General features: G+C 47.3%; 1 protein-coding gene across 50 annotated transcripts in view; it reads left to right on the top strand.

The window, feature by feature from the left end:
• CELF1 (CUGBP Elav-like family member 1) overlaps positions 1–15753 on the top strand; it is a 67790-nt gene extending 52037 nt beyond the window's left edge. For 8 of the 50 annotated variants that reach the window (XM_070565127.1, XM_070565135.1, XM_070565100.1 and 5 more), the window contains 9 exons: positions 547–626; positions 1219–1380; positions 3843–3918; positions 5415–5543; positions 5883–5993; positions 6674–6859; positions 8737–8880; positions 9323–9489; positions 12806–15753. In XM_070565127.1, the coding sequence (XP_070421228.1) occupies positions 547–626; positions 1219–1380; positions 3843–3918; positions 5415–5543; positions 5883–5993; positions 6674–6859; positions 8737–8880; positions 9323–9450 (1016 nt within the window). In that variant the 3' untranslated portion in view covers positions 9451–9489; positions 12806–15753. Of the gene's footprint in view, positions 1–546; positions 627–1218; positions 1381–3842; positions 3919–5414; positions 5544–5879; positions 5994–6673; positions 6860–8736; positions 8881–9322 lie in introns of all 50 variants that reach the window. The other 42 variants (XM_070565144.1, XM_070565107.1, XM_070565122.1 and 39 more) reach the window with 10 other exon arrangements.
• The last annotated feature ends 2561 nt before the right edge of the window (positions 15754–18314 follow it).

Genomic DNA, 18314 nt, shown 5'->3' with positions numbered 1-18314 from the left:
GTGGGTACATCTTTAGCCTTTAAAGATACTTGTCTTAATTTGGGAGACTCTTTTAATTGGACCAGTGGAAACCAGTGATCCCTACCCTAACGTGGTCCTGTCATGATGGAGAGGGTGGCCTTGGTGTTGTATATCTAGGTCCCGTTTCAGTTCTTACCAGTTGATCCCTTTAATATTCTCCCAACCCCCCAAGGAGTCTACAGTCTACACTTCTGTGTCATGTATTAAAATTCTCTCCTTTTGTGCTTGGAGAGGTTCTTGCTACCAAAATGGAAACACTTCCTTCTCAAGAGGAGCTAGAGATATGATTCCCCTTTCTCCCTCAAGCACCTTCTTTCCTGTCGGTGCTTCCCTGGTTTTCCATTAATGCCCGGATCACCCTGTTGTAACATATCTGTCTCCTCTACTAGATCGTGAACCCCTAAAGTAGGAAGAATGTCTCTATCACTAGCATGGTCTTTGGCACATAGTGGGTGCTCAGCAAATGTCTGTCAGATAAATAAGTAAGCAAATGAGTGAATGAGTTATTGGCCCTTCTCCCACCAGGTTGTGCATTTGTGACTTTTACTACAAGAGCCATGGCACAGACAGCTATCAAGGCAATGCACCAAGCACAGACCATGGAGGTATGGAGCAGATGAGTGAGAAGGGGACTTCCTTAACCTCAGAGCGCAAAGACGGTTGGCCATCAAAAGCCAACAACATATACAGCATCTGATTGCCCTGAAAGTTAAGCAGGCCCAAGATCTTAAAGTTGAAAATGGATGTTTTCTTTAAAATTAACATATTGGGAAGTAGTTACCCTTTTTTTTTTTTTTTTTTTTTTTGAGGAAGATTAGCCCTGAGCTAACTGCTGCCAATCCTCCTCTTTTTATTGAGGAAGACTGGCCCTGAGCTAATATCCGTGCCCATCTTCCTCTACTTTATATGTGGGATGCCTCCCACAGCATGGCTTTTTGCCAATTGGTGCAATGTCTGCACCTGGGATCCGGACTGGCGAACCCCGGGCCACCGAAGCGGAACATGCCCACTTAACCGCTGCGCCACCAGGCTGGCCCCAGTAGTTACCCTTTTAAATTGTCTTTTGCCGCTTGTCTGTCAGGAAGAGAATCATTTGGCAGTGGATGAAGTTAGAATGAGTTCTGCCTGTTAACTCTGAAGGATTTTTCCTTCACCCAAAAGGAGGAATTTGATCCTTTGGTTTTGGTGTTTTCCTAGGGTTGCTCATCCCCTATGGTGGTGAAATTTGCTGATACACAGAAGGACAAAGAACAGAAGAGAATGGCCCAGCAGCTCCAGCAGCAGATGCAGCAAATCAGCGCAGCATCTGTGTGGGGAAACCTTGCTGGTCTAAATACTCTTGGACCCCAGTATTTAGCAGTGAGTCTTTGTGGTTGGCTTTCTGCAGACTGTGCAAGCTCCCAGCTGTTTCTTCTTCGCTGTCCCTAGCTAGCAGACACAATGACATTTACAACTTTTAGCATATCAAAGTTTTACATAAAAATTCAAGCAATGCGATATTCTTCAAATCATGTTAGTCTCTCTCTGTCTCTTTCTCTGTTTCCCTGGTCACACATCTTTGATTATATCTTGAGGTTTCTGCTACAATTAAAGTGAAATCCTGATTTAGAAATTTAGAAACATCTCACATGTCCCTGACTCCAAGAATATTCTTGAGGGAATCTGAACTACCAAATATCTTTCTCTATATCTTTCTAATAGATGTAGAGGGCATCGTTAAAATCCTCATTGAGTCTTCCCCGAAGAGTACGATAAACATTTCTTGTCACTGACTGAGAGATCAAGAGATTAACATGGACATTATTAAATGAGTATTACAGGTGTCTATTTGAGCTCACATCGTGAATAGATTTCCTTTAATTTGATCTCTCTTGTTGAGTTTAAGTCATATAGTCCAAAAGAGGGGCAGGTTCCAATTTGTTATCTAGATTTACTAGGTCTGTAATATATGTTACAGGGGGTTATTACTGCTTTACCCCTTAAAAGAATTGCAGACAGCACAAGACACTTCGAACTGACTCATCTGTGAATCGGAAAGAACAGGTCATCTTTGAAGCTACCAGTGAAGGAAAAGAAATGGTGAAACCACTAGATTTGAATGGATAGTCCAAAATTATACACATAGGAATAATTATAATCTTTCACTCGTCATCCTTTAAAATGTTACTCCATATAGAAACAGAAGAAAGGCAATGATTTCTGTCCCTCAGTACTGAGGTTTGGCTACTTTGATGCCTGCTGGTATCCATATTTCTAAAATCTTAGAAAAATCCCAGTTTCCTAGCAAGTATTTCTCTAAAGTCAAAAAATCTAGGTGGTTGGTGTATTTCAACAGATTAAATTGTTTCTTAGTGCTAGAACATTGCTTATAAGTACAGAAAATTCAGAGAGATTTTAGTCTGCTACCAAAATGATAATACTTTGAAAATAATCTCCATGATATTCATTTGCCTTTCTTAGAGGGTTTTGAAGCCCTTTGTAGAGAAGGCTCCCCGTTTTGTTGTCACTGTCACATCCAGCAAGCACATGATGGTGTATGTGGGGAGTTACCGTCTCTTTGTTTCAGTTAGACGTCATTCCCGCCCTAAGAGCTGTTCTCATTTAGGGAGGAAATGAAAGTGCCAGGTACAGTATGCACAGCCTACCAGTTGGGACTGAACACATTGCCCAGAGATTTAAGAGGACAAAAATGAAGACGTGGGTGCTAATGGCCTGTGTAAGTGATAGTATATCATCGTTAATTATGAAGTTCTTTCTGAAATGTGTGGACTTGAACCTGATCTCTTGTGCTAGAGTAGTGGTTCTTAATCTTTGTGGGGTTGTGGACCCCTTTGAGAAGCTGGTAAAAATTGTGGGTATGTGCGTTTTTCATTCTACTTCTGGAGGTTTGCGGACCTCCTGAAATCCATATGGACTAAAGGGATTCATCAGGACAGAGGAACCAGGCCGGATGTTTATGGGAATGGGCAGCAGGTTGAATAGAGGATCCAGAAACAAGAAAACTACTTAGCCCTAAAGAACAGTGCTTGGGTTTGAATGGAGCAAGGGTTTTCAGCAGGTTGGTTTAGATGAAGGCTGCGGTTTGCTAAGATACAGAGTAAGGTCATGGAGATCCATAAGCTTGTGGACAGGTCGTCTTGTTTTATTCTGTGGGACAGCTATTGAAGAAGAATGTACACTAAACTGATATGGACTGATCCATCAATCATTTGGTCATCTGCTACAGTGAAGACCAATGTGGAGGGGATGAGATAAATGGGGCTGGCTGGATGTGTAGCATCAGACACTGATCTAGTCATTGGTCCGTTGTGGCCAATAAAGGATGACTCCAAGAAATACCCTGAAATGGTCAGATTTGGTAGTTAAAATAGTTGTGTGGAGTAGAAATTGGGTATCCAGGTGGAAACAATCTGCAGAATAAGATGTGTGGACCTGCCTAAGGAGAACTTGAGAGAGAGGAACCAGAAAGGCAGTCATGCACATGCAGACACTCATCACAGTGGCCTGCATAGCTGCTTGGGTTGAGCTTAGTTCCCTGCTCTCCTTTTGTCTTGTGCTGTGCTGTATTCTGTTGCCCAGACTTGAGCTTGGCTCAGTGCTGAACAAACATAGCTGTCTTCTGGGCTAGGGCCTTAGCTGTGTTGTATTGTCCTGTGCTGTCATAAGCTTCCTGTTTCTCTTGTGTTGGCTTGGGTTCTTGTCTTCAACTTTCTTCTCTCTGGGGGCCTCTGCACTCTCGCTTTGCTGTGCTGTAGAGTTATCCCAGATGCAGAACCAGCCCTCACTCTCACTCTTGTTCTGTTTTTTGGTGTAATGTCTAGCTTTATTTGCAGCTCCTTCAGCAGACTGCCTCCTCTGGGAACCTCAACACCCTGAGCAGCCTCCACCCAATGGGAGGTAAGTGTCTCACTGCTGCGGAGGAGCAGCAGCAACTGAGCCAACAGACCCAGCTGATAACAGGCTGAGAGTTTTGCACCATTTGTGCAGAAAAAAATTTTTTTTCCATTCATTACATAAGCATGACATAAGGTCAACATCCCAGGCCCAACTGCCTTGCCTCTAGAAAGTAGCCCTATTAGTTGTTGATGCCAGATTGCTCTGGGGTTGTCTGCTGCTTCCCACCCCTGTGTGTCTCTGTTGAGGAAGAGGATGGAAAAGAGCTTTTAGCACCTGCGGACTTTCTTAGGCCATTTTGATAAGGAGACAATTGCATGAACTCTTTACTTCCACAATAAGGTGACTTTTCCAGTGACTCTGTGAAGAAAAGCCTAAGATGGCTTCTGTGCAAATGACTTACCCTGAAGCCACTAGAACCCAGGCAGTTAGTTTACCTCTGTCTATTATATGTGTTATTTCTTGGGTGAATTACCTTTTATTATTGTTAATATACCTGGGAAACTTAATTGACAGATACCTGAGATTATAACAAAATGGGGCTGCGCAGGCAAACGTGAAGCAGTGACCATGAGAAAAGTTAAGAGGTAGGGAGGTGGGCACTCGCAGGGCTGTCTGCCCCTGCCCTTCCGCAGCGCAGTGAGGCTAGGCAAGTGCATTTGAGAGACGGGTAGTCATAGGGGAACTACGTTTTGCTGTTTGAAAACGTTTGATAGTGGTTCCATTTGTCCCAGGGACTTAGAGTTTGCTATGGTTTTGGAAAGTTGCTAGATTGTTTGTCTGTCTGTATTGTAGTTTTTTATTCTCGTTAACACTCCCCCCTGCCCCCCCCCGTCTGCCTTTCCATCATCTCGTGAATGGTTTGCAACACGTCAGTGCTGTCCAAATTTCTTTCTCTCCTTTTAGCTTTGTTGCCTAGGTTCTGTTCTGCTTAGAAGTCTTTTCCTGTTTTTTCTCTTGTGATGATTATTTGCTTGCTATTCGAGTGGTGGTTTTTTCTTTATGCTTTCTTGTATTGCTGTTCTCACGTGTGTTCTCCCCTGTTGTTCCTCCCTTGGCCTTCTGGACCTCTGCTACATTTTCTTCTTGTTCATGTCATTGCAAGGAGAAAATCCCCTGGAAAGTATGAGTGGGGGCTTGGTTGCAGTCCCCATTCTGTGCCACAGGTTTTGGCCTTGTCATTCTTTTGGACACCTGGCCCCATGGTAGACCACAGACCTACCCCTCTTTCCTCGTTTCCTAATTGCCCATCCCTTTATCAACGCTCACTTGGGGTGGCGTGCTGTTGGATTAGATGCCTCTTCTCTGAGGAAGTGGTGTCAAGCTTCTTGATGAGCTGAGTGACATCTGAGTCTCTTTGGAGCCCTGTAGTGACGCTTGTCAGGCTTATCCAGGACAGCTCCTCTTGAGGCCCTCCCTTCTGCCGTGTGTGCTGTCATTGCTGAGTGGATGCGAGGCACCCTTATCTCCTGGCTCATCTCTCGCTTTGGATGTTACAGGGTTAAATGCAATGCAGTTACAGAATTTGGCTGCACTAGCTGCTGCAGCTAGCGCAGCTCAGAACACACCAAGTGGTACCAATGCTCTCACTACATCCAGCAGTCCCCTCAGCGTACTCACCAGTTCAGGTAAGCCTGTAACAGGGCCAGTGTGCCCTTGTGCCTTGGTCAGAATCCCAAGAGAGGGGTATGTCATTCTGGAGAGTAGTTAACATCCATTTCCAAAGGGGTCAGATTATGAACAATACCTCTTCAAATGCCATCTTCTGATTTAAGAGAAATCTCATAGTTTTTAGTTTGTTGCAACCATCATTTGACTCCATGTCCTGGAGGGACAGTTATCAGAATCACTAACTGAAAATCTTTACAAGGAGAGTACTTGAGTAGTGTCACTCTTGTGCTTTGGTTCCTGTTGACGTGAGAAGGCAAGTGTTGGCTTGAGTTTAACTCGTGGATTTCTGATAGCAGGGTCCTCACCAAGCTCCAGCAGCAGCAGCTCTGTGAACCCCATCGCCTCTCTTGGAGCCCTGCAGACATTAGCTGGAGCAACAGCAGGTCTCAATGTCAGCTCTTTGGCAGGTGAGGGGCAGCCCTGGATGTCATCAGGCCATTCTTTGTGCAGGAAGCACATTTTAAGCAACCCTGGTAGGGGCACTGTTAGAGTGATTGGGGTAGCCCAGTGAAGTGAGAAATAACCGTGGGATTTTGAGTCAGACCTGAGTTAAATGCCACCTCTGCCCATTAACTAGCTGTAACTTTGACCCACCTTTCTAAGGTCATTTCCTCATCTGTGAAGTGGGAATAGAGTACTTTGAGGGTTCTTAAGGAGTTACATGAGAACATAGGTAAAGTGCTGAGCACCTTGCTTAGTACAGTATAAAAAGTTAGCTGCTATTTTGATGATAGGATTTACCCACGTCTTGTCATAGACCACGTGCACCTCTTTTAGTCCCCAATCCCAGGACTCTTCTTTTACCACATTCTAGCTTTGTGTGAGGAAGTGGCAGAAAAGCCAAAGAGGAAATGAGGCAAGCCATGTGTAAGTGGTATCAGTGCTTGCGCAAGTTGGAAGAAGGTGATGGGGAGAGCCACACCTGGGGGTGGCGGTTTTTTAATGTTCCTGTTAGCAGCGAGGCCTGGTGATTTTCCTGGGCTCGGGGAGAAGCTGAGAGGGAGATGAAAGGGAGAACTTCGGAGTTTGTCTTTGGAATCGATTGACTCTTTCCAATCTGTTAATCCTGCTCTTTCCCCCAACCAAGGGATGGCTGCTTTAAATGGTGGCCTGGGCAGCAGTGGCCTTTCCAACGGCACTGGGAGCACCATGGAGGCCCTCACGCAGGCCTACTCTGGGATCCAGCAATATGCTGCGGCGGCACTCCCCACTCTGTACAACCAGAATCTGTTGACACAGCAGAGTATTGGTGCTGCTGGAAGCCAGAAGGAAGGTGAGTGCAAAGGGAGAGCGGAGTGAGGATGGGGTGCTACTCTCTTTGCCCCATAGCTGAAAGGCAGGGCAAGGGCCAGGAGAACCATTTAGGTGGGTCAGACCAACGCTTTTCTTTGGCGCTGTCAAGGGTAGACTGAGAAACCCTGTAAAGTGATCTGCTTTTGCCATGTTTTCTGGATGTGGCCCCGATCAGAACCTCTGTACACCCTCCTGGGATGGGGCTGCAGTTTTTAGACGAAGCACACTGACCTTATTGTGTCTGACACCATTTGGCCTCTGCTTTTGTGAGGCGGTCTTCTCCATGGATTATGCATCTGTCAGAGGATATCTTCCGTCTCGGTGTCCCTTTTAGCCACATCATTTGGCATTTTTCTCACTTTCCGATCTGCTTTTCCTAATCAAGGACAAACTGAAGGCTGATGGGATAGAAAGAGTTACGGCCCTTGGGTTGATGGAGTGGGAAGTATGTGCTTTGACATAAGTGGTATTCAATTCAGGAGAGGCTTTCTGGGCAGAAGGAGGCCTGAAGGTGGTTTGTACGAATAGAAAGTCCAGCTGACACCTCTGTGCTCATGTTTGACTGGGTTTTTGTAACCAGGAGCTGGCAAGCTTTAAGCACTAGTGTAGGGAAGAGATGAATGTCTCCTCTTGCCGTGGCAGCAAGGAGTCCCCATCTGTTGCATCCTCACCTGGTCTGAATCAGACGCTTATGTCCCCCAGGATGTAGTAGTGGGGGAACTGATGGAACTATGGAGACAGACAAGAAACCAGTCAAAGCATGAGGTGTTCTAAATTATGCTCTGAAGAATGATCCCAGAAAGAGGGACAGGGAATGCCAGAGGGACAGCGTTTTATATGGAATGGTCAGAGAAGGTCTAAGTTGACGTTTCAGCAGAGACCTGAAGGAAGTAAGGAAGCAATCCATGCATTTATCTAGAGGAAGAAGAGTAATGGGGCAGAGGACCAGCAAGTGCAAAGACCCTGAGGCAGCAGTGTTCTGTAAGGTGTTTGACAACAGCAGGGAGGCCAGGGTGGCTGGAGAATGGCTAGACTGCAATTGTAATAAAACTATTCTTTGGTTAGAAAATTGAGTGTAAGTGGTTGGAAGAGGAAAGCATGTTCCTTTTTTGAGCTCAGTGTTAATCGTAAGCACACTTTTTAATATAATTTCTTTTTACTGAGGCACAGTTTACATATGGTGAAATTCACCCTTTTGGAATATAGCTCTTCGAGCTTTGGTGAACATGTACAGTCATGTAACCACCGTCAGAGATGTGGAGCATTTCCATCACTTTCAGAAATTACCTCATGTCCCTTTCTAGTCATTCCCTGCCCCCACTTCCTGCCTCTGGCAACTGCCAATCTCTTTGCTGTCCCTATAGTTTCCAGGCACAATTTTCATTTTATTTTACTTTTTTTCTGAGGAAGGTTCGCCCTGAACTAACATCCACTGCCAGTCTTCCTGTTTTTTATGTGAGCTGCCGCCACAGCGTAGCCACTGAGAGACGGGTGATATAGGTCTGTGCCTGGGAACTGAAGCTGGGCTGCCAAAGTGGAGCACGTGAACTTCCCACAGTGCCACCAGGCCAGCCCCCAGGTCTTCCCCAGAATTTATTGTCCCATCACACCCTTCTCCCACAAGGTCAAATTCTAACATCCCTCCGTGAGATGGAGCGTGGCTAAATAGGAGGGAAGGAATCTCTTTCAGTGATTGCCCTTCACATCCCTGCTTTATATTTGTGTTTGGCGAATCTCTTTGTTGGGATGCTGACAGTTTTAACACAGGTGGAAATGAGAGACCATTGGTGGGGTGGGGCGTGGGGCAGGTTAGTGTGCTTGACACTGATACTATTTCAATCGATGGATATTTTGAAGGTCCCGAGGGAGCCAACCTGTTCATCTACCACCTGCCCCAGGAGTTTGGAGATCAGGACCTGCTGCAGATGTTTATGCCCTTTGGGAATGTCGTGTCTGCCAAGGTTTTTATAGACAAGCAGACAAACCTGAGCAAGTGTTTTGGTATGTTGGCTTCTCTTCTGGTGTCGGGGATTGAAGTATTTTTACCACTGAGAAAGGAGGAGAAGGGGCCGATAGAAAGAACTGGGTTTGAGTTTGGGTAATTTTTTAAGTCAGCCTTGGGCAGATTACGTGACCTCTTTGGGGGCCTCAGCATTTTCATTTCTGTAGTAGGAATGACAATGTCTACCCACGGTGTCGTTCCAGAGGTAAAAATAACGTATGGAAAATGGCTTGGCCAGAAAACTTTAAAGTACCATGCAGATGTCAAGCGATACTGTTAGGAACTTAATTTATTTCATGTGATAGAATTTCCAGAATTCTTGTCCTGCTGAGAAAAACTGGGATTTGAGGCTAAGCCCATAAGGTAGCTCTTGCGTAAGGAGGACTGAGAATCTCTTTGCCTTGTTACGTGGCTCACCTAGGTGTCTGCTTGGACACACAGGTTTTGTAAGTTACGACAATCCTGTTTCGGCTCAAGCTGCCATCCAGTCCATGAACGGCTTTCAGATTGGCATGAAGCGGCTTAAAGTGCAGCTCAAACGTTCGAAGAATGACAGCAAGCCCTACTGAGCGTGCTCCCCTCTGAGACTGGAGTGAGAGGGTCTTCTGGTAAGTGAGGGAGGAGCACCCTTAATGTTTCGAAGCCCTAAGGCTGTGTGTTGACAGCCCTGGACCCTGATCCCTGCCACTCTCGCAGGCACAGCTTGCCCTGAAGACCCGGCTACTGCCTTCTGTGGGAGTTGCGCTTCGTACAGAGGACGAGTTTGTGCTTTGGTTTCCAGTGTTTTACTTTGGAGTTTAGGTGCCATATCCTGAGTTTTTTTCTTTATTTAAAGTTTGCTGTGTTTGTAACCAGTGTGTGTTGAGAAGGACCAACATCAAACCACCCTGGGGGAGGAGGGGAATGCAGAAACATTTAAAAAAATCAGAACTTGCCCCGAACTACCCCAACAGAGAGGACTGAGTGAAACCAAAAACGGACCCCCAGAATCTCTCGCATGTTAGAGTGGGTGAGATGAGAACTGACGTCCAGGAGCTGTGGGGGCGGCACGGGTGGAGGTGGCTTTGGAGAAGAGTGAGAGTGGCTTGACCCCAGCAGCCCTGGGACCTGAAGGCTGAAGCTCCTCTGCGGCTCCAGTCTCTGGAAATGCTGAGTTCTTGCCACCTATTTTCCAGATTCTTGTCCAGGATTTCTGCCCCTCTTTCCCAAGAAGGGGCTAATAGTTCTCTGGAAATAAAGCACCTGTTAAATAAGCCTGATATTTGCAAAAAGCAAGGGGGAGACATCACCCTTTCCCAGCTTTCCCAGCCAGCCATTGGTGTTGGATTGGCACTGCCTGGCTGGTGGCTTTTAGGAAGCAGCAGCTGGTCAAAGAGGTCATTTTTATTTTATTTCAACACCGAATGATTAGACCATGGCCCCTTTCTAACAGGTCCCTTTAAAGAAGGCCTCTAGGGAAGGCACTGCTCGGTTTCCTTCCTTGTAGTTGACCACAGCAGGGAATGTCCCTTCCATCCCAGGCCACAGTTTTCTCATGAGGGTAGATCTAAGAAGGGCTTATAGTGTGTAGCTGAAGGGGGCACCTCCTGAGCAAAGTGATCAAAAGCCATCGAGTTGGAGGAGCAGGAGCCTGCTTCGTGGTGTACCTGAACCGGAAGTTCCCTTCAAGCCAGAGTGCTGCATTTGCCAGTGCCTGGCACTTGGTACTTAGAAGGATTGAGAAATCCATGCTTGCCTCCTTGGTTGAGGGGTCCCAGACATGGTATTCCCACCGAGGCAGGCCCCTCTTCTAGCCACTCCAGCCCATCTGCTCTTGGGAACAGAGGAGACAGCAGGACGTTTACAGCCTCCACATGGATTTAGTGTTCATTTACCTCAGTATTACCGTGTTCATATTTGTCCTCGTGCTTACAGTGAGCTGCCTGCTGCCTTGCACAGGTCCCACTCCAGCTCTTGCCTGTGACCCACACAGTCTGGGCTCTGCCTCTGCTCCAAGAAACACTGTGGGGGTGGAGAGCCAGAAGGGACATGCTGTTGAGAATGTGCACCTGGGCAGAGGAAGCCCTGTTAGGATGTGACTCTCAGCCAAGGCCAGGGACTGGGTCCTTGGGATCTTAAACCTCACAAACATCAGTCCTGACCCCTCGCAGCAGAGAGGAGATTGAAGGGGTTGGTTTGCTATTAAGTCGGATGGGGGCTGTCTCCTTGTCATGCTGTCCATTTGGGTGACAGACAGGGATTGACCGTCTTGCTGTTGTACAGGTAGTTGGTGGTGTTGGATTATCCCATTGAAGCTGGGACAGCTGTTCCCTTCTCATAGTGATAATTTGGGTCTGTTGTCCTCTAAGAAACGTGAAACATACTTCTTAAGCTGAACCACGTAAACTTGAATTCCGCGCACTGGGAGAAATGTGTCCTGTGTTTCAAGGATAAAACTGTTCCAAAGGCTTCCAGGGTCATGATGGGATTTTTTAAATAAACGCAAAAAATAAAAATAAAAAAGAAAAAAGAAAACAAAAAAAGAAAAAAATGCTAGGTTGGGGAGGCGCTGTTCTGAATCCCAACCGGCTGGAACCAAGAATGTCGTTTCTATTTTTATAGAAGTTTTATACAGCTCCGGGGTGGAGAATATTTATTACCTAAATTATATCTCTGGAAAAGGCCAGGATTTTGTAGAATCCAGAATGTGATTGTTGTACACACAGGGTGCTGTGTATGATTGAAACTACTGACTTTCTGTGGCCCGTTTGCAGCCCAGCTAATCTGCCGGAGGGGAAGGAGTTAATGCTGTGAATTGGCAGAGGAGAGAGCTGTGCTCCCCAGGTGCTGCCGGTGCTGGGATCGCTAGCCTTCTGTTCTGTCTTCCTCCTTGGCCATCATGGGGTTTTCCAAAGCCCAGAACTCCTTTCTCCCCTTTCTCTCCCTCCTTCCCCATTTCACTATTATTTGTCCACAGATTTGTCCTGGGCTCTGGGACCTTATGAAACCCCTTTCCGAATGACATGAAAGGCACAGGTGCAGTCAACCCGCCTTTGATACCAGACCCCGAGGTTTCGTACCTGCTTGTGCGTTCTCTTTTCTAAAAAGAGCATATGCCGCAGCAGGGCCCTGGGCTGCCACAGCGGCCAGCTGGTGAGACCAGGCATTTCTCTCTGTTCTCTTCTCCCCTGCCCGGTGAGTGAGCACAGCAGCACTGCCCTTGAGCACAGTTCTCTCCCCAGGCCAAAGATGGTGTTGTGAAGAAGCTGCTCCCCCATGAGTCTCACGGTGTGAAAGGGTTCAGCTTGGAGCGTGGAGACTCGCAGTCAAGTCTTAAGCAATCCTTTTCTGTTGTGTGGGGGTTTCACTTACGTAAATGTGTTTTCTGCTGTAGTTTTGTTTCTTACTTGGGTTTCATCATGAAATCGATTTGCCTTGAATGCAGCCAGACACTGTCTCCTGGGTCCCACATGAGTGGCCAGGGCCTGCGTGGAAGCTAAGAGCTTGGATTTCTGGGAACAAAGGACCGTCCCCGTAGGATGGAGGAGAAATCCTGGCCCTCTCCCCTAAAGTAACAGCCCCCGCCCCCAGCATCCTTTCTGTTCTCCCTGGGTCTTGACCAGGGAGTGGGGGAGAGGCTGAGGCTCTGCTCCACCAGAGACCTTCTCAGAGGTGTCTGGCGCTTCAGGGGAAATCCAAGCCTTAGGTTCCCTCTGTCTCTGGCAGTTGGATGTTTTCTTGGTGTCCTCCATGTCCTTTTTGACTTTTCCCTGTGTCCATTGTTAGCATGTGCAAAAGTTCCCTGTCATTCCCCAGCCCCTGCCCTGCCGCCTCCTCGTCTCAGGGCTGCACACAGTGAGTGTTCCTGTTCTCTCTCTTCGTTTGGATGTATTGCTCTGTGTAACTCAGTGGGTCTCCCTCTTTCTGGTTTGTTTTTTTTTCTAGATTCCTGCCGTTTGTTCATCGTTGTGCCTAAAGCATGTCGATGTGGCGTCAAGTACATCGTCCAAATCCCTGTCTCTTCAGCTTCTCTGATGCTTGAACTCTCACCTTTGACCTTGTGTTGACCTTTGATGCTGACGTGTATTTTTATTATGTTTGTTCTTTCTTTGTTTTTTCTTTTTTCTTTCCTTTTTTTTTCTTTTGTGCTGCCAAATTGGTTTTGCTAGAACGACTGCTGAAGGGGAAATATTTAAACTTGCATTTGAATATAAAAAAATCTATTTTTCTAGAACTTCATAAGATAACCACTTGATTTTGTGATTCCAATTCTTTGTAATTGTCTTCAGAGCAGCCCTACTAGCACATACCGCGTGGTGTTTGTATTTCTGTGAACACACAGCCAGTCCGTTTCTAGGCTTTGTTTCTCTGTGTGCTTAGTTTTAAAGACAACTTTGAAGTAAACAATGAAATAAAAGATGTCACTAAAACCTTTGAGGCTCCTGAGCACATTTTGCTGATACAGTTTGTGGGGCTTGAGGAAGCCGCATGTGTTCTTGTTTTTGTTTTTCTGAGTTCTCGACTGCGGAAAACACCTGAACCCCTTTTCTTTTTTGACCGCAGGCTGCAGCTTGGGCCCCAGCCAGCCCTTTTCCTTTGTCTTTTGTGGTTCCTCCCTGTAGCGACCCTGCGGGGGAGACTTCACCTCCCTCTGGCCGCTTCCCCTCGCCCATCTCCATGCTTGTTCCTACAGTCTCCACAGCAAAATGTGATGCTTTGATTTTTTTTTGTTTTTGTATTGTTTTTGTGTTTTTGTTTTGAATTTTTTCCTTTCTTACTAAGATTATGCCCAGAAAAAACAAGTTTTGCATGTTTCCTGCTGTTTCTTCACACCTCCGTATATATCACCTTCACCTCTCTGTTTTCTATAGTTTGTGCAAAAACTGACCGATTTAAAAGGGTTTCAAAGAAGCTGTTTTAAATTGTTGTGGGGTTGATTATTTTTTTCAAGATTGTATTGTTTTATTTTGAAGTGGCAACTTTCTCCTCTATTGCCCTTAGAGCGTTTGCCTGTGCACTTAGACTGTCACCTCATGTGGCCTCCAGGCCTCAGTGGGGCCTCCAGGAGGCTGGCTGCTCTGCTCAGAGATGGGTGGGAAGCGGGCCCGGAGAGGCACGAGGAGCAGAGATAGACCCCAGAAGGTGGCTGCGGGTAGGCAGGAGGCTTAGCGCGGTAGGGCTAGGGAGCATCCCTCGGCCAGAAGGGGGTGCTCGGAACCCTCGGAGGAGGCCATCTGTGCACTAAGTGGCAACAGACCTGCCAGCGCTTTTCCTAGGTGACAAGCACAATACTACAGTCTTCACACTGTTTACAGCCCTGGGCACCACCCACCCCACACTGGCTCTTCACCGCAGCTCTGCTCTTGCTTAGCTAGTGGGGTGGAGGTGAGGGCGGGATTTGTTTTTTTAAATTGGGTGAAGAGCCGAATAGCTACTGTCCCTGGGTGCCAGGCAAGCCAGTTCCTTGGTTCCCTGAGGGGAACTTGCTCTCCTCTCTTGTGGCACCATCAGCCTCAGGGTCTTAGGGACTTGAGTAAGAATGTGAATGGTGGAGGGAGAGGCCAGAGGAGGTGAGAGGTCACGGGATGGATCTGTGGAGGTAAGAAGTTGCAGAGGAGGAGTTTGTGATAGTCCCCACCCAGACCTGAGCTGCCGGTGGGTGGGAGAGCTGGGAAGTAGGATTGTCCAGGGAAGGGTGGAGAGGGGTAGCTGCGGGACTTGGGGGAGGGGGGCGGGGAAGGTAGAAGCACTGTTAGCATCATCCATGCTGGGGTGATGAAGGAAGGGCTCCCGGCAGAGTTTCTGCTCTGAGACCCGGCAGCTTGCCTAGTATTATACCCGAGGCCACTCTTCCTAGGAGGAAAGGGCGGCCACGTGGAGGCCCAGTGTGTGGGAGGCTGCTTAGTTTCCTGGAAGGGGTGATGGGATGGGAAGAGGCCAGGAACCCCAGCCTGAGCGGACTGCCGTGCACGCCACAGTCTGACTGCACAGAGCCGCCTCTGTGGGCAGAAGGCGCTGAGGCTCCCCTTCCTGTGTATTCAGAATCCGTGTTTGCCAATACATTTTGCTTTCAATTCCAAGAGGAGCTCTGGGAAAACCTGTGGATAAAACCAAATGCCAAACGTTGGACGTTGTTTCCTTTTCTCTCTCTGATTGTTTTAATTGTTCTGTGGTGGTTTTAATGGATTTGAGACCCTGGAGCGGCAGCTGCCTTTCTGATTTCCAGCTGCTTTTTGTGAATAATTTAAAAAGAAAAAAAAAAAGAAACTTTACATTTTGGAGACAAACCTGTGTGAGTTTTTTATTGGTACAAACGTTGTATTTAACACTAGGGGTTTTGTACAGTTTTTTGCCTTTTCTACTAGAAAACAATGTAAAGTGATTTCACAATGTGAAGAGAAAAAAAATTGCCACTATGACCAAACGCACAGTCTGTTCTGCAGCAACAACGGGATTCAATCAACTCAAAAGTCGTGATTCAGCCGTAGAAATGCTTTTCCTTTACCTTGTTTGAGCTTTTCTTTCTTTCCTGTTTTGATTTGCAAAAGAAAATGTCTTTTTTGTGTGAACTTGTGTTGTACTATGTAGAAAATTATGGATTTTACTTTAATGGTTTAAAAAAAAAAAAGGCAAGAAGAGCCTTTGTCGCTTTTCTGACCTGATCACAGAGTTTGTGTAGTGGATTAAAAAAGAAAACAATTGTTACAAGTTTGGAGCAAGGGAGTATGTGTTTAAAAGGAATCTCCTTCCTTTTTTTGTGTGTTTTTCCTTTTGTCCCAATGGGGAACCTAAATCTGTTTTAATTGCACAGACACACGGACAAAAAGTCATTTTGTATCTGCCAAGTGTGGTACCTTCCTTTGTTTATTTGCTATTAAACTGTTTGAGAAGAACTGATGTTGTCTTCAGAGTTATTCATTGTTGGGGTGGGCGGTGGGACCTTGGGGCTGGTGGGGTTGGCGGCATTTCTGAAGAAGGGGTGGGTGCCCTGGTCAGGTGTCATTTGATGTGCCTGTTGGTGTGCACCTGGACCCAGCAGAGGCTCCTTCAGAACACAATTTCCCCCGGGAAACTGCCCTCCCCATCGTCCTCTGACCCTCTGCAGCACCTCTGCCCGTATGGAAGCACCCTCTGCCCGTATGGAAGCACCTTAAGACTTTCTGGGCAGCTTTAAAGATTTTTATTGTATTTATTTCCTTTTTCTCCCCAATGCCCCCCGGCACATAGTTGTATATTCTTAGTTGTGGGTCCTTCTAGCTGTGGCATGTGGGACGCTGTCTCAGCATGGCTTGATGAGTGGTGCCATGTCCTCGCCCAGGATCTGACCCAGCGAAACCCTGGGCCGCCGAAGCAGAGTGAGCGAACTTGCCCGCTCGGCCACGCGCCGGCCCCTGGGCAGCTGTAATTGTGCTGCTTCTGTTCCCAGTGGTGGCTGCCACATGGCAGGATGGGCTCAGACCTGTGAGTGCAAGTCCCTGCCCTGGGCTGCAGAGGTCCTGTGCCCGGGGAGGCAGCCGACCGGCCCGGAGCCCCAGAGCGTGGGCCTCTTCCTCTCCAGGCCTGCAACGTGCCGGCGTAAAGTGATTCAGCTCCTTTCCTCCTCATTCTGGCCTCAGAACTGGGTCACAGCAGGGCGTTTCTAAGATGCCCTGGGTTTGCTAGTCGGTAATTCCAGATCACTCCCCAGGTGAGTGGGGCCATACACCTGGGCCTCCTCAGACCTCTGCAAGCTGCAGGCTCGGCCGCTGGGCCGGGAGGCTTAGGCCCCCTGGCCGAAGTGTGAGCTTGTCTGCTCCTTACCTGCTCCTTGGCTGCTGCTGCCGTCCCCTCTGCTCTGGGAGGCCAGCCCTTGGGAAGCAGGTGCCTGTGTGGAGGGTGCAGCCAGCACAGGCCTGTGGGTGGGCCTGGCCTCAACCTTCTCATCACAGCCCCTCTATGTGGGATGTGTCTGGAGTAGCATTTCTCAGTGGGGGGTGCACTGAGTACCAGCCCAGGAAACGTTCTGTGAAGTAAGGCTTCGCAGCACAAATAAATTTGGGGATGTTCCTTCCTCATTTGTATGCATTAAAAATGTTTAATTAAAAATCAGAAATTTGTATTAATATGTAGTAATTATCCTAGCTAATGTTCATTGACTGTTTATCAAAATCCAAGTGCTGTGGGAAACATCTGATACACGTTCTGTGTTCCAGTCTTTATACCATCCCTGGGAGGGAGCTACTGTCCCCGTCCCCATTTTGCAAATGAGCAGACTGAGTTGCCTGCTAGAGAGAGGTGCACACTGAGAATCAGCCCAGCTCTGCCTGACTCCTGAGCCCTTCTCTCAACCACCTGAGGAGAAACACCTCGGTAAAAGCAGATTGGCTTGCCTCGGCCGCCCTGTGCAGCCTCATGGGACACGACTGCACGCTGTCCTCTAGGCTCTGGGACAGGGAAGCTGGGGCCCCTACAGCTCTCGTGGCACCTGCGGGTGGTCAGCCATTGCAGCTTTGCCCCGCTGAGAGCGCCTGTCTGTCAGAGGGCTGCACTCGTAACTCAGGGCTCCGAAGAGCTGGTCAGCTTGCCCTCTGAGGGGCCACTTCCAGGGAGGACTGGAGGGCCTCCTAAGCGTCACTCCTGCCACACAGTTGTTCCTGCATCTGGGGCCACCACGACTAGCCTTTCCCTGATGTTGGTTTCAGTTCTTGTCATTGTGGTAAAACACATTTAACATAAAATTTTCTGTTTTAATCGTTTTCAGATGGACAGTTCAGTGGCAGTATTACGTTCACGGTGTTGCACAGTCATCAACCCCGAATGTTGTAAATCAACTTGAAATGCACCTTCTTCAACTTCATCTCCTTCTCACCATTAATATTTGTGAAATCACAAATGTGATATCCTAATGATGTGTTTTAAAATACACATTACGCTACGTATCCATCAATATACATGTAAACTGTCCGCTGGGTGCCTTCTCAGAGAGGTCTGTGCTTCACACTGGGAAATGGGGCCAGGATGGAGATCCAGCTTCCTCCTCCATGTTCCAGATAGAACTTGATGTAAAAATAGAATGTTAAGTACAACTCGGGCATCTTCCAATTTAATATCATACTTAAAGGCTATTGTTTCTCTTTAAAATTTATAAAAGCAGGAATATCCCAAAAGTACTATTTTTTAAAAGATGTATGTTTGTGCATCTTTATAATCATATAGCTGTCTTAATTCAACAGTATTCTTTGTAAAAACCCACATGCAATCACCTTTTGTTTTTGAATAGATTCCTCAGCACCTCATTTTTGCCACACTCCTGGTTTCTGGCTTACCGCAGAGGCAGCCTCTGCACCGACTTTCTGGGTCAGCACACAGCTTCCCTGACTCCCTGGGACCTTACATCCTGTGCTCACCTGAGCATCACAGTTTCTGATGAAGAAAAGCTGTTGGGAAGGAAATGAAAGACGAGGTTTGTCCCTTC

The sequence above is a fragment of the Equus przewalskii genome, chromosome 11, assembly GCF_037783145.1.
Source record: "Equus przewalskii isolate Varuska chromosome 11, EquPr2, whole genome shotgun sequence".
Lineage (NCBI taxonomy): Eukaryota > Metazoa > Chordata > Mammalia > Perissodactyla > Equidae > Equus > Equus przewalskii.
Note: the sequence above shows the minus strand (reverse complement) of the source record. Positions and strands in the feature narration are given on the sequence as shown.